The sequence below is a fragment of the Protopterus annectens genome, chromosome 12.part0 (assembly GCF_019279795.1).
Source record: "Protopterus annectens isolate FY-2018-M chromosome 12.part0, PAN1.0, whole genome shotgun sequence".
Lineage (NCBI taxonomy): Eukaryota > Metazoa > Chordata > Ceratodontiformes > Protopteridae > Protopterus > Protopterus annectens.
Genome location: NC_056746.1, coordinates 92,877,065 through 92,904,252, shown reverse-complemented (window position 1 = coordinate 92,904,252; position 27,188 = coordinate 92,877,065). Strand labels below are relative to the sequence as shown.

At 37.8% G+C, this 27,188-nt stretch overlaps 1 protein-coding gene across 1 annotated transcript in view; it reads left to right on the top strand.

The window, feature by feature from the left end:
• The window catches only part of HAGH (hydroxyacylglutathione hydrolase), a 135,046-nt gene that overhangs the window by 31,701 nt on the left and 76,157 nt on the right, over positions 1-27,188 (top strand). Inside the window, exons 5-6 of the mRNA XM_044089104.1 lie at positions 8,154-8,262; positions 20,238-20,341. Of these exons, the coding sequence (XP_043945039.1) occupies positions 8,154-8,262; positions 20,238-20,341 (213 nt within the window). The remainder of the gene's footprint in view (positions 1-8,153; positions 8,263-20,237; positions 20,342-27,188) is intronic.

Genomic DNA, 27,188 nt, shown 5'->3' with positions numbered 1-27,188 from the left:
TCAGCTACTTCAGCAGGAACACAAAGCACTGGTTGTACAGAGAGGGTGCTGGAGGTCTTGTCCTGACCACTCAGCTGAGATCTCAGCTCTATAGCTGTGCTAGTGGGGAGCCTGGAGATAGAGGGAAAAACCAGATCCAGATTGACTATGTTCTCTGTGTGCCCGTAAGGGAAATTGCACTTGATGCAGAGAGCTGCTTCTGGAAATACTGTGTGTGTACCTTGTCATCCTCCCAGTGTATGTCCCCCACTGTTGCCATTTGTGAGGATTGAGGCTCCTTGATTACTGCTGCCAGTGGTAGAGCATCACATATATATAGTTACATTACAATACACAGCAAAAAGGAAGATGTGTAGCTTATACACACAAGAAGGGCATGGTAGGAAAAAGATACAAAATGATTCTGGTAGACTTGGATCTGATATAAGTAAAACTGGGAATTCCCTGACCAGTGTAAAACAATTAATGATCTTATAGTGTAAAAAAAAATAATGATCTGATTTAAGTTTGGGCCTATTAAGTATTCACCTAGCAAGTATAGAACTTCAAACACCAGGCTTCTAAGTTTACTATTAAGCAAGGCACAAGGTAAGGGAAGTGTAAGGTTTGCCGGAAAGGGGAAACCACTAATAACGCAGCACAGAATAACTGAAAGGGGTGCTAGAAGTGTAGGAAGTAAACTTTAAGTAAACTGATAGACTGCATTCTGGAGGCTGGGAAACATCATTTGGTTATTCATGTTTTGTTAGTTGGGTTGTTTGGCCAGAGAAGAAGTAAATACCACAGAGGAGTACCCCAAGGACAGAACCCCGGCGTACACTGCTGGTGATGGGTCTTTTCCAGGAAATGGAGCCCCCTCCTTAATTTGCCAGGTTCTGTTTGTGAGCCAGTTTGTTATCAATTGAGTTTTATAGGAATTGACCTTCAGCTGGTAGAGTTTATTAAAAATACCCAAATGTGGAATGATGTTGAACACTTTAATGTAATCTAGAATTGTGGTGTCTACTATAAAGCAACAGCACTTTTGAGCATTGTTAGGTAGAAATTCCACACTTTTAATGGAGGATAGAAGGTACTTGTAAAGTTGCAGGTCACTACCTGTAGTATATTACTTCAAGTGCAAGATGAAGTGTAGAGTTGAACTTTCTTCAGGACCTTAAGATGTGAAGATCAGGGGAGGGCAACAGAGCTACTTACATGAGAGTTGCAAGAGAGCCCCCCCCCCCATGCAAAACACAGTTTATGAGATGCACGTGTACTTGCTAGGTGATTGTGTTTGTGATATGTTGTGGTTGATCAGCTTGTTTTCAGTCATGTCTCATTCATTGCACCGTTCCTTTCTCCTTCTTACGTAGCCACTCTGGCATCTGTTGTTTTTGCCATGAGATAAGCAAACACAAGAAGGATAAATCCTAAGTATTTCATTCACCACAGAGGGGTCTTCAAATTTTTTTTTTCTGGGCACAGCAATTATGGACATGGTACATGGATATGTCATAAATTCCTTCTAGTTAAGTCTCACATAAAACCCTTACACAACACTATGGGCACTCAGAGTTTTTTTTTTCTTTTACTGGGGAAATTTTCTGGACCTTCTCAATAATATGGTTTCTTAAAGTATGTTTACAATTTTCTGTTTCTGCGTGATGAGCTTTTCCTTGTTGAGTAAAGAAATAATGCAAAGGCAAACAGACAGTGTATCCAAGACTTTTCTAACGTGATCCGACAGAACTTTGGCAAAACAGCCCTTTTTATACTTTAAGAGAGATTAAGTATAGTCTGAGGCACACATGATATGATATAATTTTATCAAATCAGAATCTTATAAACACATATGCTGTTCATGTGAAAAGTATATCATTGTTCTTTTACTAAATAAGGAAGGGTGAGTCCGGTCACATCTAGAACTCCAGTTGCCATCCTACAGTCATACTAACTGAACGAGAAAACTTCATCAGGATATGTTATGGCTTAGGCCCCTTTGACCTCTTTATGTTGTTTTCTTAGTGCTGTCTTTAATGGTCCATACAGCTATTTCCTACCTTAATTTAATTTAGTAGTGCAGCTATAGAATTTGCATAAGACAGAGGAAAAATACACCAGACGCTTTGCTGTCAGTTACAGCAACAGGGAAAGATATGTAACATTTCAGGCTAAAGTTAGATGTCTGAAATACATCTCCAAGTAGTCCAAATTACAGAATATAAAAATAACTTGAATTTACTAAAATGTTTTCTCTTAGGTGTCACCTTTGATAAAGCAGTGTTTTGTAGATTATCAACAACAGCTTATTACAATTGTCAAACACATGCTCTGGGGTGTCTTTGTTTTGAAGAAATCATTACCATTGTTTTTTTCTTTTTTCATAAAACTATTCAGCAATGCATTTTAATTAAAGAATATGCTGCCTGAAGCTGGGGATGATGATGTGGTTATTTCAGGGAGGAAGCTGTCTTGTAGCAATGATCCTGAAACTGAACCACAGCTGTTGGTAGGTATGATGTTCCCATGGACAAGGTGACTGCAAGGACGGAGGTGAGTGGTAGTACCCAGACTGACAGGGAGGCACTGTTGTCAGAAGATACTAGGCTTCCTATGGAAGGGGAGCTGGGAAATGTCACAAAAGTAGAGTTGAGACAGGCACAGTCTTGGACTCTACCTTACAAGGATTGAAGGAGGAAGCCAAGAAGGCACTTGATGCTCAAGGAAAAGGGTAGTCTGTATACTGGAACCAAGGGTTACTGTACAGAGAGTGGACCCCTGAGGGAAGGCTAGATGGTGAGGTAATATAACAGTTGGTAGTGCCCAAAGTCTACTGTCTGGAACTTCTAGCCATAGCCTGTGACATTTATTTTGCAAGTCATATGGGTATAAAGTGTACCAAGAGTCGTAACATGCAGAATTCTTATTGTCCTGGGATTGCAAGGTTTGTAACCGGATACTGTAGGACCTCTGAGCAGTGCCGAAAGGTAGGTATGGCAGGCAACAATGGCAAAGCTCCATTGATGCCATTGCCTGTGATTGAGGTGCCATTTCAGAGGGTAGGTATGGATATTGTGGGGACTCTGAGTACCTCAAGTTCCACAGGGAAGAAGTGTATCCTGGTGGTAGTAGAGTATGCTACCAGATAAACTGAGACAGCAGCTCTATTCTCCATCAAGGCAGAGAAGGTGACTAATGCTTTGTTAGAGATTTTCAGCAGGGTAGGACTCTTGAGAGAAATACTGACTGACAATTTTATATCAGACCTGGTGGCTTGTCTGTGGAAGCGTTGTGAGCTGAACACCTAAATACTACCCCCTACCATCCCCAGACTAATGGTCTTGTAGAGAGGTTAAACTCTACACTAAAGACCATGATACAGGTATTTGCAGACCAGTTTATCAGATAGTGGGACAAATATTTGCCCCACAGACCTGACAAGGGAAGATAAGGTACTGTGGACTGCAGCTTAAAGGGACTTTGGGAGTACTCCCTGTGTTAGCCAGTCCAGATTACAGCAAATAATTTGTTGTGCAGGTGGATGCTTCAAACCACGGTGTGAGGGCTGTACTTAGCCAGGGCTCCTCAGAGGGGAGAGGAGAACTCAGTTGTATATCTCAGCCATAGACTCCAACCTAGGGAGGAAAGTTATGCCGCTGTAGAAAAAGAATGTCTAACCTTAGTATGAGCACTGTAGAAGCTTAATTCCTTAACATGGCTACATCTTGCCAGGCAGCAAAATGCCAAGTTATTAAGCTGGAGGCTAGGGTTACAGGCATATGACAGGAGTGTATCACCATAGTGGGGTCAGCAATGCCAACTCAGATGGGCTCTCAAGACAGGGTATGGGTTAATATGTTCACAGACAGGCCCATTTCTCTCAAGCAATGTTTTTTCAGTGTCATTTGAAAAAATATCTGGAGTCTTCAAAGGGGGGAGATGTGACGTTGTGAGCTATTGCCAACTGTACCAGGGGAAGTAATGCATGTGTGGCATATACCATCATGGTTAGCTGATGTTTTAATAATGTCATGTTATTTTACTGACATTGATTGTAAAAGTTGCTTATGTTGAAAATGTTGCAACAGAATCTTAACAAAGTTCTGAATATGAATTGTGCCAGAGTCAAGTGACTAGATGTGATGTAATTTTATAACCAGCTGTAGTGCGAAACTCTGGCAGCAGCAGCAATTTGTTGTTTGTTTTTGTTTTTCTTTTTCTTTGGAATCGGATATAAAACATCTATGTTAGTTATCACAGTTCAGTTGTGTAGTATTTCTTTTTGCCTTGTTGAAGTGAGCATCTCAGCAGTACATCTTGCTTTGTGATACTAAGTGAGTTAACTAGGGACAGTCTCTCTCTAGTTCAGTTAGTAGAAGTTCAGTGAGATTAGTTTAGTCTTATTTCTTTTTCTGCATCTTTGAGATTCTGTCCAACTGTGTTATTTTTGTATTTCCTGTGGCTGAAACTCTGATGTTTATTGTAACTAAAAGTATTCTCTTGTTTTCTATTTTATAATCCATTATTAAATATTTTATACCTTTTCATTGTGGCTGGTCTCTTAGTGAATACTTTCAACAACTTGAGAGTATTTGTGGTTATTTTATTTTATTGACACCGTGGCCACTTTGATGAGCCTTACTGCTTTGGTCACATTCTACCATTTATATCAGTATTAATTTGACACAGTATAATTGGTTAATGTTTGTAAGACCCTTAGAGTATCTGGCTGGTGGCAGCATTCTAGCGTATAGTCTGGAGAGAGGGAACACAGCTGGTGAATTGTGCCAGTCATTCCCAGATGTGTGTGTGTGTGTGTGTGTGTGTGTGTGTGTGTGTGTGTGTGTGTGTGTGTGTGTGTGTGTAAAAATCAGCTATTTAAGTATGTGTGTGTTTGTGAAAAATCAGATTTTTAAGTGTGTGTGTGTCAGATGCTTGGAACTGGGACACTCTGCTCCAAGATGGGTCTTGTTAGGGATCTGGAGAGACAGAGAGACCAGTCCCAGTGGAGCATGTTCCCTGTATGCTAGTGGGGAAATTGTGCTTGATGCACAGAGTTGCATTTGAAATACTGTGTAAATCCATTTCTGCTTTTAGTGACCACCTCTCACTGGTGTCAGTGTTGAGGATTGATGATGATGCTCCTTGATTACTGATTCAGGATAAAGAGGGGCCTTCATGATCATGGAAATCAGAAATACAAAAACAACAGTGTTTCCCTGAGAGTGAGAAGTACCTTCGTTTAGAAGCCAGTATCATATCTAGGGCTAATCTGTTTTGCAGTACCACAGCCCTCATTTTAGTGATTTCTTTGTTAGCTGTATGAATATATTGAGCAGTTTCATTAGCCACTTCATTCAATACATGTGATGAAGCATTTAGTTTGGCTATAATTCTATAGATACCATAATGAGGGAGAAAGAAAGTCAGTACCTGTTCAGCTAGGTGTATAAATCTTTTATTTTAATCAGCCAGTTGATGGAATTATCTAAAATGCTAGATGGCTAGGGTAATGTAGCCTACATAGCAGCACCTGGAGTAGTTAATGGGGAGCCAGGGATAAGCACAATCTCCACAAATCTAATAATGATTCATCAACATATATCTTGTCCCCAGCTATGTACATGGCTGTGGTTTGAGTTATTTTAAAACATGCTTATGTCAAGTCACATTCAATTTGCTATAGCCTACACAAACTATCCTTTGCCTTGCATAGCTGGTATTTCCTGGAGTGGATACTGCTGGCTGAAGATTTACTTTTTAGAAAAAGCTGAAACATTATGCCAAGTTAGGTTTTCCTCAGACAACCTCTGTTCAAAATCCATTTGAAGAGCTGGAACCAAAATCATAAGAATGCCTCTTCTAGAGTGTTCAGGCACAAATGAACTGACCCAGCAACTGCTGATGTTAAGATTTGCTGCATATTGATGTAGTACTTGTAGAAAGGTTTTCCTTCATCTTGGCTTGAGGAGGACTCAGGATCATCAGGAGTGATGTCATCAGGACCATCCCTTTGTCTCCATGGATACCAGGCAGGTCTTCTTGCAGTGGGATCAAAGTTGGTAGACCATCACAACTAACAGCAGTATGGGTTGTAAGAAGAACAATCCACTGCCTCTTCCACCTGGGCACCAGGGCAGATTTTCACTGAAAAACTTTTAACCGAAACCCAATTTCAAGGTTGTAGATTATGGCAGGGTTGAGCTGAAAGGGGGGGAAGGGCTTCACAAGTTGTTTGGTTCAAAGTATGTAAGATAGAAATAAGTTTGAACAGTAGTTTAACAGTGAGTCATCAGTTAATGTAAACTCCACATTTTGGACAGGTGGAGCCAGTGGCATTTTCTTGGGGTGGCTCATAAAAATTTCATGTGGAATGAGTGTTTTCTTTGCATTAACAGTCCGTCTTATACTCATGTGAACCAAAGGTCATGCCTCAGGCCACTTCAGACCACTCTCTTCACATATCTTTTTCAGTCTATTTTTTTTGGCCTGATTCATGCACTCAATTAAGCTACAGGACTGAGAGTGATGAGTTGATGAGGACAGCGAGGTTGCAAATTTACTTTAAAAGTTCAACACACATTCTTTATGATCCTAACAGTGATATGTGTGCCCTTTCAGAATTAATAGCATGATTTACCCCAAACCTTGATATAAATCCATGCAATACATTCTTTGCCACATTGTGTGCATTATTTTATCACATGGATAAGTTTCTACCCAGGTTGAAAACAGACAATATCTAAAATTATTTCATTTATTTATTATTTATTTTACATTTGTTTACTGGGAATGTCTGACTGTACACGTCATTTTTTCAGTGGAGGCCCAGGAAGAAAAGCTCCACATGAAACAAAAAGAAAATCAGAAAATATATTAATGTTTATATATAATATAAATAAATTATTTTATTTAAATAAAATTAAGTAAATATAATGTAAAATGTTTATAAATGGTCTGTAAGGAGGCAACAGAGCTGAATCTTTAGGTTTAACACTAGGATGTACATTTTAAGAGATTGTGAAATACATCTCTAAGCACTATAAAAAAGAACTTACATTCACTATAATATGTTTTCTCTACTCCCATTACATCCTTTTTAATGGACCAGTAACTGAGGGACAACTCTTCTTTCATTGTTTCAAGTTCTCATTTAGTAAGTTTCTTTCCTCAGGTATATAGGCATTAGCCTATGTATAGAAACTTTCCTGGAAATGAAAACAGTTAATCATGTCCTAAAGACATTCCCGTCATACCTTGTTGGGTTCCACTTTTTAAGCTCATACACTTTTTCTGTAGTATTGTACCTGGCAGAGAGCACTTTATAATATTCTCCTGCAGAAGATACTAAGATAGTTGAATTCTTTGGTTCCTTTTGGGGAATTAAACATCCAGGTGATCCAGATTACAAGCATATCTAATTCCTTGAGCAATTTTGTATGCTCATTAATGGGAACTCAGTATGAGGTAGAAAACAACAACGTTTTCTAAAGGTGATCATTCTTTTACTGAACCTCTTTGATACTGATACTTTTTAATTAAATTTCTGTCTTCATTCTTCTTAAAACCAGAGGCTGAGATATTCCTTTTGGTCATACTGATGAAGTAAGGACATTAGTTTCTCTTCATCTTCCTTTTATTGCTGCTCTGACCACTGACCACTGATTGATTGCTGCTGTGAGCCAGGTGTTTATATATCTTTATGCTTCACGGTTTTCCTGTTTAAGACTAGGTCTTGTAAATGTGGCATGCAGTTTGATTTGTAACAGTAGGAGTACTTTACTGGTTTAGAATTAATTTCTTCATTAAAGAAAGTAATAATAAAATGTAGAACTGCTGCCAGGTAAGGCTTTGTTCTTTCCAGTTTTCCACATAAAATCAGAGCAGATCATTTGAAATCGGAGTAGATCATTTGTTGGATACCTGTGCTAGGCATTCATTTTCCTTTGCTGTTTATACTGTCATTTGCTGAACAAAGTCCTTTAAAAGTTTTTATAGGTTTTATTTATTTAATTTTTTATGTTGTACAACATTGTGAGGTGTGATTAGATTTATGGATGTTTTTACCAAAGTACTTTTGTTATTATATGGTATTTTTATATGAATGGAAAGTAATTTGGTACAAGTGAGGCTTGAATCAGATTGGTATCGGTTTTGTTTGCTTTATTTAGGTTGGCTCTCTGAACGTGAAGTGTTTGTTTACACCATGTCACACATCGGGACACATCTGTTATTTTGTGACCAAAGCAAACAGCCCTGAGCCACCAGCTGTTTTTACAGGTGAGTGTCCATCCAGATGTTTCTTATCATATTTTATCTGTGAAACATGTTTACTTTGCTAACCAAGTTAAGTTTAGTCCTAAGTCCTAGGTCCATTTGGCAAGAATTATAAAACCAACAGAGATAATCTTCTTCTTCTTTCGGCTTTTTCCCGGTTAGGGGGTTGCCACAGTGGATCACCTGTCCGCTCATGATTGGCAGTGGAGTTTTACAGTGTTGAGTTGCCAGCCCGGCACCCAACCTTCCACAGAAGGCACACACATGCATACACTCACACCTAGGGCCAATTTAGAGTGTCCAATCCACCTACAGCATGTCTTTGGGATATGGGAGGAAACCGGAGCACCCGGAGGAAACCCACACGACCACAGGGAGGACATGCAGACTCCGCCACAGAAGGCACCCCAGCCGAGGATCGAACCGGAGAACCTCTTGCTGTGAGGCGGCAACGCTAACTGCTGCACCACTGTGGCCGCCCCAAAACCAACAGAGATAATAGTGAGTTTAAATTATATAAAACTAAACAGAGGAACGGAAAGAATCTGGAGTACAGTGTGGTATTACAATATAAAGGCAGGTAATGCCAGGTAAAACATTACACAACAGCAAGCAGTGAAAACAAATACAAACTTAAAGATCTCTATAAAAATACACAATAAATGGAATGTAAAAGAAACTGAAAGTCAAAGGAAACTGTTATAATGAATAAAAGCAAATATTTGCAGAACAAAATCCACCATACTAACCAGGGCTATAGCATATAGTTAATTTAGTTTCAGCAGATTGTTCATATAGAGGAAATAAAACTACAGATAATATGATGTGACGACAAAGTTTATACCTTGCACAGCGATGTGGTAGAATTTGTCATTTGTAACATTAGCAAAATAGGAGTAATTTTCTTACATTCAAGTGGAATGTCATTCTGTTACATTCAAAAGGAAAGGCCAAAGCAACATATAAGTTGTGCTACCACTATGATGGTTCCTGTAGAAAAGACTCCATGGTGTAGTCGAGAGAGTATCGATGAGAGTCAAATGCAGACAGTGTTGGAGGGATCAACGAAACGGAAGTCGATCTTTATCCCCATCGCATTTCCATTTTGCTAGGGAGAATAATTAGAGTAAAATGTTTATCTTAAAATTCAAAATGTTCTCTGCTGTTTTGAGGTAGTAGGGAAAGTTCTAGTAGAAAATAGGAACGGTCTGACACAGTGTTATTTAACAAAAATCAGATGAATGTAAGCCTCTTTATAGCAACTGCAGGATTTTATTGAGGCCTAAGAGAATGAAAGTAATCTCAGTGCCTTAAAGCAGAAACAGGAGGTGTACAATACTTTGAGAAAAGCAGTCAGTTGCTGGACCAATGAGAGGAAAAAAAGAAAAGAATATATATATATATATATATATATATATATATATATATATATATATATATATATATATATATATATATATATATATATATATGTGTGTGTGTGTGTGTATGTATATATATATATATATATATATATATATATATATATATATATATATATATATATATATAAGGGATGTGGAGTCAGATTATCATGTTGAAGAACCATAATGACATAATGACACCACTACGAATTAGATGCTGTAATAAATGGCAGATCTTGTTTTGTTTTGTACTTTGAGTTGAAGGTAAACCTTTTGAATGACAGTGAGCATGCCAGGAATACATGAAAAAAGTCAAACGTTCCACTTATATATCTGAAATGAAACATTTGTTTAAACGGTTGATGAAAATGGATCACATATTTAGCTTGATGGCATCTATGACATCATTTTGGTTGTTCATTTTTATTTTTTTAAGGTCTTATCATTCATTTAATTCTAAATCTTAGAGAAATCATGATGCAAGAGAGATTTGGTAGCGTTAGTACCAGGCCTAATTCATAGTAGACCCATTTTATGTTATTATAGAAAGTTTAGAGATTATAGAGATCAGCAGTTACTTTAGAAATAAAGAAGGGCATGTGTTAGGCAGTCCCCAGAGTATTCCAGTATTAATACTGTACGAGATTCAGAAAGTGTAATTAGTCTTAATATGTAGGTCTGTTTGGAGAGGGACTCGTTAAGTCATTTAATGATGCCTTCTATGAAGGTTAAGGGAAACGCACTCTGCTTAAGAATTTGGTGGTCAGCAGACTCAAACCATTATTTGAAATTAACGAAAAAACAGCAATAAACTGACCAGAATGAGTGCTTGAAAGTAAAAGATTAGAAACTGTATGTAGGGCGGTGAGAGTGCTACACCCACTCTGAAGTCAGGCTATTGCTTGATTATGAGTCTGCATTTGTTTACAAGGTTGACATTATTTAACAACCTTTGCCGATGGGAGTAATATAGTTCTCATCCCCGTAGATCAACAATTGAGGGCTAAGCCCAAAGCAATCAGAGACAAAGACCTAAAATCAGGGGCATTTTGTTTTTTGTAGATTGGTCTCATATAGGTGCACAGTAGATGGAATAACTTAAGTTGCATTACCATGTATTTTCTGAAAACTGATATCTGAATTCCAAGTTTGGGAATATTTAGTGTCTTTATCTTCAAAGATTCACCCTAGAATATGTCTGTATTTAAGATCCAGAGAAGAAGTGTTAGGTAAAGTCAGGGTACACTGAAAAGTCAGTGACATGTAAGAGACATGGTGAGAATCTGTAGAGATTGTTGTTAATTTCCACCAGCACTAGGCCATAGGTAACCCCTAGGCTGCCTTGTGCTGACTCCAGCCTCGAACTTATGTAAAAGCTAGGGGATGATGAACAGAGTTGACATTTGCCACGATTCCAAATTAACACATTACAGTTATGAGCCTAAAGCCAGGTGTTAGAAGCCCACTCTGGCTTCAGAGACCTATTTTCTTCTAAAACCCACATTGTTTAGGCAAGTCAGAGAAAGTAAGTGGGTAGAGATGAAACAATAAAGAGTGTTTGGGTCACAGTGCCAAAATTAGATATGCTGTTTCCTGGTGAAAATTTATTTTTTAGGCTTAGACAGGGATTCCAGGATCCCAAAAGAACATAAGCAGCATAGCAAAATGTCAAAACGATTAGGGAAAACATTCTCATAAAAAGGAAAAGAAAAATATATCCCATCCCATTGGTCAAGTGAGTGTTTGGTTGACAAGTGTTTAGGTGACTGTTCGTGATGGACAAGTGTCTGAGTGCGAACATTTTCCAGGGCTGGGGAATATGCCCTTACTCCATGTTTGTGCAGTCTTGAAGTTAGCATATATAATTACCAGGCGATAAAAAATGATGTTTTGTTTGTTTGTATGCCTTTTTTTTCAATCTGCCAAGGCTATTTCTTGCCACCTGCATAGTTGCTTGTCAACTGTACGCAGTTTTGATGTAAATACATCAGTGTTTAGCATATTGACAATGCATGTATTCAATGTACACAAATACATAATGGTTAGGGTATTCTCCTCGTAGACACAATGTAAAGGGTTTGATTCTGACCTCAGGTTATTGGCTAGGCTTTAAATGGCCCTTCAGGACAGTTAGCCTAATGTTCACTATTGAATCTATAATGCATTCATATATACTTATGCACATGGCATACATATATATGTGTGTGTGTGTGTGTGTGTGTGTGTGTGTGTGTGTGTGTATATATATATATATATATATATGTGTGTGTATATATATATATATATATATATATATATATATATATATATATGAAAATCTAACAATTCATCAAACCCTTAATCTATTAAATAGAAACTGATCGAGCACAAATTAGTGATCAGCAGATGATCAAAAAAGTCAAAACAAAAGAACAAGTCTTTCATTTTTGCTGGAGGAGCAAGCCCCTTGCACCCCCACTCCCCCTGCTAATGATATATACCAATTGTGCAATCACATTATAGTGGGGAAACGGCAGATTCTCCAATCTCCAGTGTAGCATGATCCTGCTCAGTACACCTCCTGGTACATTCTATTGGCTGTGCCGGCAGCTTTCCAGGTTTAACAAGCTGCCGTTCAACAGCTTGTAGGCAACCTATATGTATGTACGCATATTTATGTATGCATGATACACTTAAAAAAAAAATATATATATATATATATATATATATATATATATATATATATATACATGTGTGTATATATATATATATATATATATATATATATATATATATATATATATATATATATATAAAATATATTTATATATATGAGATGTATGTATATTATATAGGGCATGTACTTAAAAATATCTAAACATCCAAATGTCAAAGTCACTAATGTCAACACAAAAAGAAAAAATTGACAGTGAATTGTGCATGCTCCAAGGCATTACCTCGGAATATGCAACTAGAAATTTATATTTTTTGCAAGGGGACAAGCTACCTAGCACCCCCACATCCCTGCTAATTATATATTCCAGTTCTGAGATTGCAGAATACCAGTGAAAGGGCATATTGTCCAACTCCAGTAATGTAGTGATGTCACACAAATGACAATCTGCTGCTTTGTTGATCAGACTGTGTTGACTAAACAACTGTTGACTATACAGAAAGCCAATATATTTAAGTGTTGCTGTATATACTGTACATGCATATATACATATGTATATGACAGAGAGAGAGAGAGAGAATGAATGCTGGGAGAATTAAGTTCTACATGCGTGTGATTACTGCTGCTCGGCTGAGTTTTGACATAGCCAATAGTATTCCACAGGCATTTGTATTTGGCATTTTTAAATATTTTTTGTTTGGATCAGTACTGATGGCCAGTGCTGAAAATCCCTGCTCACTTCAGACAGTTTTTTGTGTGGGGTTACAAAAAGATAAGACTTTTGGTGAGACTGATATAAACTTGTTTTGAGAGTGCCGTATTGAGTTCCTGCTTGTAAAAAGGAAAAAGATATAATTTAAGCAGTTCATAAAGAAGAAGAGAGCCAAGGACCAAGTCTACTTTCTATTGTGTAGGAAGCCTTTTTTTTAGATCTGACACTAGTGTTCCCTAGGAGGTGCAAAAGTTATGAGGTGATATATTTTGTTACTTCTGTGTGGAAAACCTTTTTTATTCTATGAGACTGCAGCAACTGGGGGAAGCTGTATTCAAGCTGTGCGTATTTTAAGTACTTCTGTTTTAACTGGTCTCTACTTTCTGGACTCAGTATGTGAGAGATTTTCCTAGTCTGGAAGGGCAAGTTATTTTTACTTTTGGCATTTCTGTGTGATATGAAAAGCTTAATGGTGGATATCACCATATCCATTAATGACTTAGTGGTCAGGATAGTGTTCATGATATTGGTTTGGAGTTTCCCTTTTTTTGAGGGGGGGGGGTCATATAGGCTAGCTTTTCTTGGGTCCCAGACAGCATCATTTTATCTCCTTAGCTTTTTTCTTTCATCACTTAGTAATATGATGAATGTGATTTAACTATGTGCGAAGGTAGACAAGATCCTGTTGTGGTATTTTTTTTTTAATTTTTGAAGGGTAAAGGTCTAATTTTAAATAACCACATTATGTCCTTATAAAGCTATCAGAAAGATGGAGAGAAAAAGTTAGTTTGGAGAGGACAGGTACTTGAGAAGTCTATTTGTTAGGCAGCTTAGTTTAAGAGGGTCATTTGACTTGAAAGTTTCTGGTAGAGCATTTTTACATCAGCCTACTGTTTTGGCACTAATTCCTTTTACTTTGGGGGAGTTAAGACTATATTGTCCTCCACCCGATCTAATGCTCTGGTATCTGTTGCTATGGGGGAGTTAAGACTATACTGTCCTCGACCCGATCTAAAGCTCTGGTATCTGTTGTTATGGGGGAGTTAAGACTATATTGTCCTCCATCCAATCTAATGCTCTGGTATCTGTTACTATGAGGGAGTTAAGACTATACTGTCCTCGACCCGATCTAAAGCTCTGGTATCTGTTGTTATGGGGGAGTTAAAACATTACTGACCTCAGGTTATTGGCTAGGCTTTAAATGGCCCTTCCGGACAGTTAGCCTAATGTTCACTATTGAATCTATAATGCACTCATATATACATATACAAAAACATGCATATATATATATATAGATATATATATATATATATATATATATATATATATATATATATATATATATATAGTGTGTGTGTGTGTGTGTATATAGATTGATATGAAAATCTAACAATTCATCAAAACTTTAATCTATTAAATAGAAACTGATCGAGCACAAATTAGTGATCAGCAGATGATCAAAAAAGTCAAAACAAAAGAACAAATCTTTCATTTTTGCTGGAGGAGCAAGCCCCTTGCACCCCCACTCCCCCTGCTAATGATATATACCAACTGTGCGATCACACTATAGTGGGGAAACGGCAGATTCTCCAATCTCCACTGTACCATGATCCTGCGCAGTACACCTCCTGGTACATTCTATTGCTTTGCCGGCAGCTTTCCAGGTTTAACAAGTTGCCGTTCAACAGCTTGTAGGCAACCTATATGTATGTACGCATATTTAAGTATGCATGATGCACTTTAAAAAAATATATATGTATATAATATATATATATATATATATATATATATATGTGTGTGTGTATATATATATATATATATATATATATATATGTGTGTGAGTGTGTGTATATATGTATATGTTGTCAGCAAAGTTTAATGACTGTGAAATGTCACAGAATGTTCTGTTCATTGAAATTTTATGGTAAATAATGGGAAAATAACGTTGAAACTTTCAGATATTTTGAAAGTTTTAGCATTAGAGGGTGGGTGTGTAAGCAGGTTAGAGTAATGGGTAAATAAGGGGATAGGTTTAGAGTAACGCTTGTGCATTCATGTATGTGTCCCCAATCTGTATTGTTTAGTGGTAGTTTTAGAGAATGGTTTTCAAAGGTAAGATGCAGGGTTATGGTTAGCAGGTATTACCAGGTGGTGCTGGGAGGCGTACCCCTCATTGGCTACCTTATTAATGCCTGCCAACCATAACCCTGTCCGTACCCTTGCACCTTACCTTTGAAAAACCCTTTGTGTAACACTACCACTATTCAGACAAATCATGTTTGAATGTGTGTTGGGGTTTTGGTGATCAAACTGCAAAAGAAAACTGTTTCCTTTTGTGGCCAGTTTTTTAAATCTTTTTATTTTTGTATGTTGATTTTCAAAATGCTAGCATTAAACACTTCAGTATCAATGCGTTTTCATTTTGATAAATTAACATACACTTATACATAAATACAAACAAGCAGGCAAGCAAATAAATTATTAACTGGAGTAAAAGATCCTTTTCATACACTCTGCTTTTGAGTACAAATGCATGCAACATATAATTACAGCCAAAATAGGTTGCACACCAAACAAGTAAATACCATGGGTCTATATCAGAACATCGAAGTTTTAAAACTTCGAATGTTTTAATATCGACCCGTTTTAATCGAACGCTAAAAATAGCGAAGCTGCAGAACACCGAATTCTTTCCTAGGGAAAGAATTGCTGGCGGTTCTGTGGCTTTGCTATTTTCAGCACTGTGGTGGAGATTTACGGGTTGGGTTCAGGTAAGTGTGCGATTGTGTTGTTGTTAGGATTAGGGCATGGGTTAGGTGAGTTAGGGTTAGGGTGCGGGTTAGATGAGTTACGGTTAGGGCGTGGGTTAGGTGAATTACGTTTAAGGGTGGGTTAAGTGAGTTAGGGTTAGGGCGCGGGTTAGGTGAGTGTGCGATAGTGACGGACCTTAGGGTTAGGGTTTGGGTTAAGGTAAGTGGATAGATAGTAGTGTATGTATAGTTTAGTGTAGGGTTAGTTGTAGGATTATAAGTGTATGTGTGTGTGTGTATTGATGTTTTTTAGGTGTGCTTGTGTTGTATGTGTTTTGGAATAGCGAATTCTTTCCCAAGGAAAAAATTTGCTGTTTTTAATGTTCGATATTATGTGGTTTAGATATTTTAGGTTCGATGAAATAGTGTTCGCTATTTTCATCTTTTGATAACGTGATAGAAACGCAATACCATAAAGTATTTGCAGTACAGTTCCAACATAGTAAATAATATCTAAAATGCATTGTGTGATAGATAGATTACATACAGCATATTGTAGGTGTAATAGTAGCCTAACTTGAATTGTATTCCACATTATAATAATTATTCATGTGAGAAAGACAACTGAGTTCACATTTTAGGCTTGAGAAAATCCCCACTATTTGTGGAGTACTTCATTCTGTAATTTAGGTTCCATACCTGGAAGACAGGAGAGAGAGAGAGAGAGAGAAACTGAAGATGCTGGGAGAATTAAGTTCTACATGTGTGTGATTACTGCTGCTCGGCTGCATTTTGACATAGCCAATCTGGAAATAGAGCTGTAGAAGTTATGAGGATATATTATTCCACAGGCATTTGTATTTGGCATTTTTAAATATTTTTTGTTTGGTTCAGTACTGATGGCCAGTGCTGAAAATCCATGCTCACTTCAGACAGTTTTTTGTGTGGGGTTACAAAAAGATAACACATTTGGTGAGACTGATATAAACTTGTTTTGAGAGTGCCGTATTGAGTTCCTGCCTTTGTAAAAAGGAAAAAGATATAATTTAAGCAGTTCTTAAAGAAGAAGAGAGTCTAGGACCAAGTCTACTTTCTGTTGCGTAGGAAGCCTTTTTTTTAGATCTGACACTAGTGTTCCCTAGGAGGTGCAAAAGTTATGAGCTGATATATTTTGTTACTTCTGTGTGGAAAACCTTTTTTATTCTATGAGACTGCAGCAACTGGGGGAAGCTGTATTCAAGATGTGCATATTTTAAGTACTTCTGTTTTAACTGGTCTCTACTTTCTGGACTCAGTATGTGAGAGATTTTCCCAGTCTGGAAGGGCAAGTTATTTTTACTTTTGGCATTTCTGTGTGATATGAAAAGCTTAATGGTGGATATCACCATATCCATTAATGACTTAGTGGTCAGGATAGTGTTCATGCTATTGGTTTGGAGTTTCCCTTTTTTTGAGGGGGGTCATATAGGCTAGCTTTTCTTGGGTCCCAGACAGCATTATTTTATCTCCTTAGCTTTTTTCTTTCATCACTTAGTAATATGATAAATGTGATTTAACTACGTGCGAAGGTAGACAAGATCCTGTTGTGGTATTTTTTTTTTTTAATTTTTGAAGGGTAAAGGTCTAATTTTTAAATAACCACATTATGGCCTTATAAAGCTATCAGAAAGGTGGAGAGAAAAGGTTAATTTGGAGAGGACAGGTACTTGAGAAGTCCATTTGTTAGGCAGCTTAGTTTAAGAGGGTCCTTTGACTTGAAAGTTTCTGTTAGAGCATTTTTAAATCAGCCTACTGTTTTGGCACTAATTTTTGTTGCTTTGGGGAATTAAGACTATACTGTCCTCGACCCGATCTAAAGCTCTGGTATCTGCTGCTATGGGGGAATTAAGACTAAACTGTCCTCCACCCGATCTAATGCTCTGGTATCTGTTGCTATGGGGGAGTTAAGACTATACTGTCCTCGACCCGATCTAAAGCTCTGGTATCTGTTGTTATGGGGGAGTTAAGACTATACTGTTCTCCACCCGATCTAATGCTCTGGTATCTGTTGCTATGGGGGAGTTAAGACTATACTGTCCTCCACCCGATCTAATGCTCTGGTATCTGTTGCTATGGGGGAATTAAGACTATACTGTCCTCCACCCGATCTAATGCTCTGGTATCTGTTGCTATGGGGGAATTAAGACTATACTGTCCTCCACCTGATCTAAAGCTCTGGTATCTGTTGCTATGGGGGAATTAAGACTATACTGTCCAACACCCGATCTAATGCTTTGATAAAGTACAAAAATATTGCACTGCTCAGGTTTCCATGGAAAAGAGTCCGTATAACAAAGTACTTCTCCCATTCCAAAAGCTGCGCTGATATCTGGAAAGGTGACAGGTTTGTTGGATAAAACAGGACAGTTGAATAGACTAGTTTCCATAACATTTTTCCTAAAGTTGGAGACATTGAGATTGAATTAAAGTTTGTGATGGTAGTTTTTCTTTCTTTTTTAATTTTGTATTTTGATAGAGGCTTTACTATTGCAGACATCCAATTGAAAGTGATAACATGTTGTGTTAGGTAATCAGTGAAAATGTGGTGAAGAAGTCTATAAGGTGGTCTGAACAAAGGCAGGGGGAACTAAATTAATAATTGTTAGCTACTGAGGGGTGTCTTATGGGACTTAGTTTTAAGAATTTGTCAGTTTCATTTTTCTTTACTTAATGAAAGTAAAATGTTGAGATCAGCTAAGGAGGCAAGTAGTCCTTTTTGTTTTGGTAGCCTGGTACAATGAAGTTTTTTGTGGGGATAAATTCAAAAACAGAGTCACAGATAGAGTAAAAAAGTCTTTTAATAATTTGCGGTAGGGAGATGCGTCCTTATTGTTCTCTTTAACAAGAGGCAGAGAAGTAGAATTGATCTTGTTAAGATGCCTATAACATGGTTTATCTGTTTCCAGAATTGTTTTGGGGTGTCAGAGATTGTGTTTGCTGTAATTTAATGACTATAGCCTTGTGCTTTCTCCTTTATAGCTAGGTTCAGCAGAGATTATATCACTTCCATTGGGACCAGGCCTTGTTCCTGAGTTTAAACCATGTATTAAATTCTGGAGTTACCCAGTTGTTAATATGTAGAGTTATAGAAATTTAAGTATCATTAGGCATCTTCTTAAACCCTTTCTTTTTGTAAAATGTTTCCTTGAATATGTAGTGTTAGGGCTATGGAGATAATAGGTCCATAGGTTCACAAGTGTTTACTAGGCTAATGACCACAGGTGCCTTTTTAAGCGTAGCCATGCGTCTCAAATCTCTGACAAGTTCTGATACCCTTAGTAAGTGTAACCATGGGCCTGGGAGATGAACCATTCACAGGTTACCTGTGTCCATTAGAGACATAGGTGCCAAACCGGGATGAATTTACAGTTTCCCATCCAATTGCCCAAGTTGCACTTGAATTGGGTTAGGGAGGAACTCTGCTTCACATGGATGGGAATAACGGGATAATATTGGCAGTAATCGGAGGAAACTATGATACAATTGCGTCATCTGATATAAAGCAGTAATGTTTAAACTGGCCTTTGAATAAATGCTTACAGTCTCTTAGTGTAGCAGGAAAGTTAGCCTAGGTTTTTCGACCTAATTTTGTAATACTGAAAAAGAGTAGTCACCACATTTCAACTTTATTGGATAGCTTAGTATAACAGGATCATTAGAATGTAAAGACAGAATGTGATTAACAAAAAAGTACTCAAAAGATTCTTGGTTTATTAGGTTGAAAAAGGAGTATAGGAGGAGAGGTGTATTGCCCTTAATCGAAAAATCACAATGTTGAACGGCAAATGATTAAACAGAACTTGCCGATCACCATCTGATCAAAAAAAAAAAAAAAACACTTTAAATATGTTTTTTACAGGAGGGCTAATTATATATACCAGTTCTGAGTTCACAATACAGTAAGTAAGGGGCAAATTACCAGCCCTCCACTGTACTCCACTCCAGTGAAAAAAAAAACATCATTATTTGACAAAAGTACATGCAAAACAACATGACAGGTGGTTAGCGTTCTGTGTTTTCCGCCTAGTAGATCTTATTCTAGCACTCTACTTATAAAACTCAAGTGCGGTGTTTCTGTGAACGTTTGAGATAACCGTAAAGTGTGAATTGATGTTTAAATGATCTCAGGATGGCATTATTTTCCTTAGTCTGAATAATACTGGTTCCACGTGTTTTATTATATAATCTTCTTCTATAATTTCTGCAGTCAGTCCACATAAATTATTCAGACTGGATTAAAAATGTTGATTTGACATATTGTATCTTGATTGTAAAATTTAAGAACTGAATGCCAAAGTTCTAGAAGATTACTTATTTTTTAAATAATGTCCATAGTAGTACACTATCGTATACACTGTTTCAGAAGACATTAAAATGACAAAATACCTTGTAATTCTACCATTCCTATTGTATTTTGGCAGGTGACACATTATTTGTTGCTGGCTGTGGAAAGTTCTTTGAAGGAACTGCTGAGGAAATGTACAAAGCTCTGATTGAAATTTTGGGTCGACTTCCACCAGAAACTGTAACTATTTCTTTTCATTTATATTTTTGTTTGCCTAGTAAAAATAAAGACAGATGTAAAGCACCTGATGACAACCAGAACATGAAAATGTGGTGCTTTGTGTATTCTGTTTATTTAGATACGTTTCTTAGCGACCTACCTCCGTGTGTAAATGCTATAACTCCTTGTTAGACATACTGCTCTAACTGTATTTTAATATGGAGACTTTTTTATAGACTGTAGAGTATAATCACATTTCAGAGAATACACTGTGTTTGTATTAGAGCTGTTTTTTTTTTTTCAAAGTGTTGCAAACTGTTGTTTACAATTGCACAGTAATTCCCTCAGCGTACACGGTGCATGCTGGTCTTTTCCACTGAACTGACCAAACTGTGTTGTATTTTATTTGTTATCCTCATCGTACCTACATTTTATTTCTCCAGTCCTTCTTTCTTTTCTCATCACTGAATCAAGCCCCCTTCAAGAGCGACTACCCAGCTACACTAAAAGGAATATGATTCACCTTTTTAAACCAAGTATGTTATACCTGGGGTTTCACAACCTGTAATTATTGTCTCTGGCTTCTAATCATATTGTAAGAGAGCACACTACCAGGGACAGCAGCTACACATCTCATTCTGCCAAGTGATGCCCCTATTGGTCCCATTTTTTCCCTGCATTCCTGAAACCTCTTTACAGCACCCCATTTGGGTCCCTTGCCATTTTGTGTGTTGTGAATCTTCCTGGCATATTACCCCTACAAGTTTGTCTATGCCCTTATACCTCAAGAAAGTCTTTAGCTCCCATATTTTTGCTATTTAAAAAAATGGGATTTATTTTATTGTAAACACGCTTCTTAAAAAATAAAAAAATATATTTGTGCCACTAGTTCCACATTACCTGCTCTCAGGTTCCTCTCCAAGCAGTTGCACTCATCTTGGGAGATTGTTTTTTGTACCTCACAAATAGCATACTGAGACTTGTGCTAACCGGCTCCATTCATCGTCACTTCACTCTGGCTCACTTTGCTGCCCTACCGTACCCCCCTTTTATTACTTTTATACCTGTACATACCATGCCCATTTCTTTCCATCACCAATCAACCTCACAATCTCAGCCTTTCACACCCCTCCCACCACACCTATCCTGCCCACACTACCTTCCTCTCCCATCTGAAAGTCTAAACTCACAATCACTATTTCTCCACCCCTCACCACATTACTCAACCCCTCTCCCCTAATGCCACCCTTGAACCTTTCCACCAAATATGCAACATCACTACTCTATGTACTACACTATTCTATCAGGCCTTCTATTCCTGGGCTACAACACCTCTATCCATCATTATGTCTGCATTAATTTCCATCACACTCAAGCTCAAATGCTTGCCAATCAACAACCTCCTCTTATAGCTACATCTGCCCATAACTATATAATACTTCCTACTCTCTTCTTTATAATTTCAGACATACAAAAACCTTATACACTCAACTGCCCACTTTCAGATACCATCAGGAAATCACCAAACTAAATTTTTTCTACTGCACTCCCTTAGACATATCAAACTACTACCTGACATCCATCTCAACCCAGGTCCCAACAGTGATATACCTCCAATTCAACTGCACCTGCCAAACTCTCATTTATACTCCTGTAACCAAATTCCCCCTAGGTCAAAAGTACATGCCTATATACCTGCTAGCTCCAAATCTGACTGCCTAATAACCAACTTCAACCTTAGAAGTCTTGTAAATAAAATTAGTGAATTTCAAGCTGTCCTTGCCACATACTCTCCTGACATAATTGTCATTACAGAGACCTGGTTAAAACCTCACATCAGGGTCTCTGAAATTACTTTCAGCAGCTATAACATTATAGGACAAGGTAGACTAAACAAAAGAGGAGGTGGTGTAGCAGTTATGTTTTAAACAAAAGAGGAAGTTTTGTAGCAGTTATGTTTTAAACAAAAGAGGAAGTGGTGTAGCAGTTATGTTTTAAACAAAAGAGGAAGTGGTGTAGCAGTTATGTTTTAAACAAAAGAGGAAGTGGTGTAGCAGTTATGTTTTAAACAAAAGAGGAAGTGGTGTAGCAGTTATGTTTTAAACAAAAGAGGAAGTGGTGTAGCAGTTATGTTTTAAACAAAAGAGGAAGTGGTGTAGCAGTTATGTTTAAAGACTCTCTAATACTAGAAAAACTAAACTGTACACCTCCAGACATCCCCATTGCAGAGATTCTTATCACCTGCCTCCTACTAAATCCGCACAAAACCATAATTATCATAGACGCATACCTGCCCCCCCCCCCCAACAATCTTCCCAGCACTGAACTTCTCCTATCATGGACTGCCTATACATTTAATCAAGAAACTATCATCCTAAGTGACTTTAACCTCGACTGGCTCTCCTGCTCCTTAGGCTCCCCTACTAATTTTATTAACCTGTACAATTTCTCACAAGTTATAAACTGCCCCACTTGCACTGACAAACACACTAAAAAAAGAGTCAGTACGGGACTGGATATTAACTAAGAAGCCAATCCTGAGTGACCAAACCAGCTGCCTTCCTATCAGTCTTAATGATCATGCCTCTACATTTCTACTTGGAAAAAGAATTCAAACTCAATCTGAAAATCTCTTCAAATACATCCGGGGTAGGAAATGTTTATTACCTTAACTATTTAATCTATTAGTAAAACATTGTGATTGGTCCCTGTTAAAAAGCCTAAACCTGGACCTTGCAGTTGAATTTTTTATCAACAGATTTCTTGAAATGCTTAATAGCCTAGCCCCCACCAGGCAAATATGCCCCAAATCTAAACCACTACCATGGCTTTCCCGTGATACTAAACAACTGATTAAACAAAGGGACAGAGCCAGGGTCCTATACTTATCCACCAAAAACAAATCCAACCTTACATCTTGTCAGCAATTAAGAAACCAAACAAAAAAAAATTAACAGTGATAAAAAAAATACTACTTCCAAACCTCGCAACAAAAGTACCTACACAACCCACAAAAATTCTTTAAATCAGTTAACTTCCTCCTCAACCCTGGTAAATCCTCCAACCCCTCTCCTTCCACAGCCAATACCTCCGTACCCTTAGACTCACAGTTCAACTCACATTTTATTAACTCCATTGCCCCTCTCCTTGACAACCACAAACAACAGCCTCTCACACTCCCCTCCATTGGCTCAAATTCCACTAACTGCTTTTCCTTTAAACCAGTTCATACATCTTACATTAAAAAGCTCCTAAGTACACTAAAACCTTGGTGCCTGGCTGCCAATCAATTGCCAAACAAATTCCTAAAAATTGCTGCTCCATCTATTGCCTATCCTATCTCTGTATTAATCAATCGCTTAGTCTCCGAACAATATGTGTCCCTCCTCTGGAAAATCGCTCATGTTATCCCCCTCCACAAAGGAGGCCCCTCTAGAGACATCTCTAACTACCGCCCATAGCCAAAATCCTAGAGAAATGTGTTCACCTACAACTCCTCAACCACCTTACCTCTAACAACCTTATATCTGATACTCAAAATGGCTTTAGACCCTAGTATAGCACAAACACAGCTTTGTTATCCTTCACCAATACTATCCACCACCTTATGAACAATGGACAACTAGTCTCTGCAATTTTCCTGGACATGTCAAAAGCCTTTGACACCATTTCCCACTAACTCACTACATACAGTTTTAGTCCAGCATCCCTGTCATGGTTTCTCAGTTGTCTATCAAACTGTCAACAGGCTACTAAATGGGAGAATGAACTCTCTCTACTACTGCCACTGTCCACTGGTGTACCCCAAGGTTCTATATTTGGCCCCCTCCTCTTCATCATATTTACTAATAACCTTAATACAGCAATACAACTTGCCTCAATCATCCAATATGCAGATGATACATCTCTTATCTGCTCCGCCCCTTCCTCACAAAAACTACAAGAAAAAATGCAAAAAGATTGTCAAGAAATTTAAAATTTTTCTATCCACCCACCAAGTCATTCTAAACCCAAGCACAACTAAATTAATAATCTTTACAAACAAAACTACCAAATCCAACTACCAACCCCTCTCTATTCACTCCTCAAATGGTACCAAAATAGAACCTACTAACCAGGCCAAACTCCTAGGTATTACAATAGATGACCATCTCAAATTTGATATTCACATTTCCTTAACTTATCAAAAAAGTCAGTTCCCAACTTGGTGCTCTTTACATAGCCAAACCCTACCCAACACCCCAAGCCAGGCTAGCGACAGCTAGATCACAACTTCTCTCTACACTTCTCTACTGCTCTCACATATTCACCAACTTACACAAGGCTGACTTGCATAACCTTGAATCCTGCTACAACAAAATTGCAAAATTTGCCACTAATCATCCCCATCAAGCCATCATTGTTCAGCTCTACAACAACTCAACTGGCTAGAACTTCCAATTGCTAACCTTAAACCAACTTACCCTTGCCCACAAAATCATGCATAACCCTCATAGCTGCCCCACAATTTCAACCCTTCTCCAACTACAGGTACACTGCAGGTCCCTTAGGTCTTCCAACAGTCCACTGCTGAAAATAACACTTAACTACCATGGTGACTCCCTCTTGTTTGTTTGTGTCTTTCGGCTTTTCCCGGTTAGGGGTCGCCACAGCAGAACTCCGGTCCGCTAATCATTGGCAGTAGATTTTTACATGCTGGCTTGCCGGGCCTAACGCACAACCTTCAACGAAGGAACGCCCATTTATGCATATCGCCACACAGAAGACGCTCTAACTGAGAATCGAACGGGCAGCGTCTAACTGTGAGGCGACAATGCTACCGCAGCACCACCACTCCCTCTACTCTAGCAAAATAGCTAAGTCCTGCAATGCTCTTCCCAAAAGCATGCAATGCACCCCCTGCTACTCTTCATTTGAAACAAATATAAAAGAATATCTTAAATGCAACTGACTATGCCCCTGTAGCCCCACTGGATAACTCCTCTCTCCTACTAATTTCCTCTGCTATGCTCATTACACCTTTTCAGCTCAATTGCTATTTTAAATTTTTTTATTCAATCTTACAACTGATTGTTTCTTCACTGCTTATTGCACTGTAAATTTTCAGTATTCCGAAATGTCAGTGTTTTAATATTCTAAATCACTGTGTACACATACCTTGTCATTTAGGTCTACTCATTCCCTCTTTCAGTTTTTCTGTTGTTTACTTAGTTATCTATATCCCAGTGCTGTACATTTCTAGTTTTGTAGTTATAATGTAAGAATATTATCTAGTCTTTTGTTTATTGCATATATTGTATTTTTTTATTCTTTCTGATGTATTTCTGTATTTTTTCTGGAGCTTTTCTCTCTGGGTCTCCACTGAAAACGGGCTACCAGCCCAGTCGGAGACTACCCGATAAACAAATGTAAAATAAATAAATAAACTAGGAAGGGGGTCCTATTTTCAGTGGAGTCCCATGAGGAAAACTTCAGAAAAATAAATAATGGTGATCATTTGCATCAGTAAAACATGAAGCAAAGTTGCAGAAATGTATTGGGAAAAAACTTTGTACAGCAGTATAGAAAACATGGTTGAAACAGTGAGAGAGGAATTAATCTGTTGGTTAACAAGTGACTGAAAACAAAATAGCTGTCCCGTTACTGGCATTGTTACATCATTGTTTCACAATTTTACTGTTTTTGTTCACCTGATATGATGAAAAGAAAATTCTTAAAGTTATTTATTCAACTTTCTTAATGACTTTATGTTTGCATCATTTATTCATTCATGCTATTGGTGTTTGCTTTAACCACTAAGACTTGAATTTCAGTTTGTAAGTTATTGTAACACTGTTGTAGGTAGAAGAGAGTGCTTAACTTTGTATGCATAGATTGCTAATTGTTACATTTTTCAAAGGTTTGTTTATTGGGCATTTCAGTAGTGGTTTTGATGTGTATAATATGAAAAGCAAGACGCGGATACACTCTGATTTGAGTATATAGCATTCATTGTTTTCTTTACAGACCTTTTGCAGGTGTAGCAGTAAAAAGAATGCAATTGCAAGTGCATATAGCTAACAAGGGTCAAAGTCTTAGGAGCAGCATTTGTTAAAAATATTAATGTTTATTCAATGAAGCAGGTCTAACAAGAAATTTAGAGCTATAATAGGATTCTGCAGTTCCCTGATAGTGTAGGTGAACTTGCATTTATAAACTGTTTGCAGGGGTATAAATAAGTGTAGTTGCTGCAAATCAAGTCTGACAAAGCCAAAATTTAGATATGTTTGGCCTCCCAAGCCAAGGACAACAACAAAGCATTCTTTAGCTATGTCTGCAACTTCAAAGGCAATACAAAATTGTTTGCAGAGCTCTTTGTAAATGGAACCACCTATACCGAGCTAGAAGATATAGCAAACATCCTGGCTGATAAATTCAGCTCCAACTTTACCACTCAGCCCCTGAACCTTCCCGCAGGACATACCATCAAATATAACTCCCCCTACTATCACAAGGGAACAGGTCCTTAATGATTTGTCTGAGACCAAGAACACTGTATCACTGGGCCCAGACAGTATCCCAGGATGCCTTCTAAATAGCATGAAACATGACCTATCAGTGCCTCTGGAATTACTATTTAACTGTAGCCTCCAAACAGGTTTTATGCCTCATGAATGGAGAATGGAAACAGTCATCCCTCTACACAACGGTGGGCCATCTACAGACTCTGAAATTACAGACCCATTAAGTCTCACTAGTCTCATATGTAAAGCCATGGAATTAATTATCATGGATATGATCAATAGTGATATAGTAAACCTCCAGACACTGGACCCAACCCAGTTTGTGTAGAACAGAGCTTCTGTGCTGTATCTTTAAATAGTGTTTC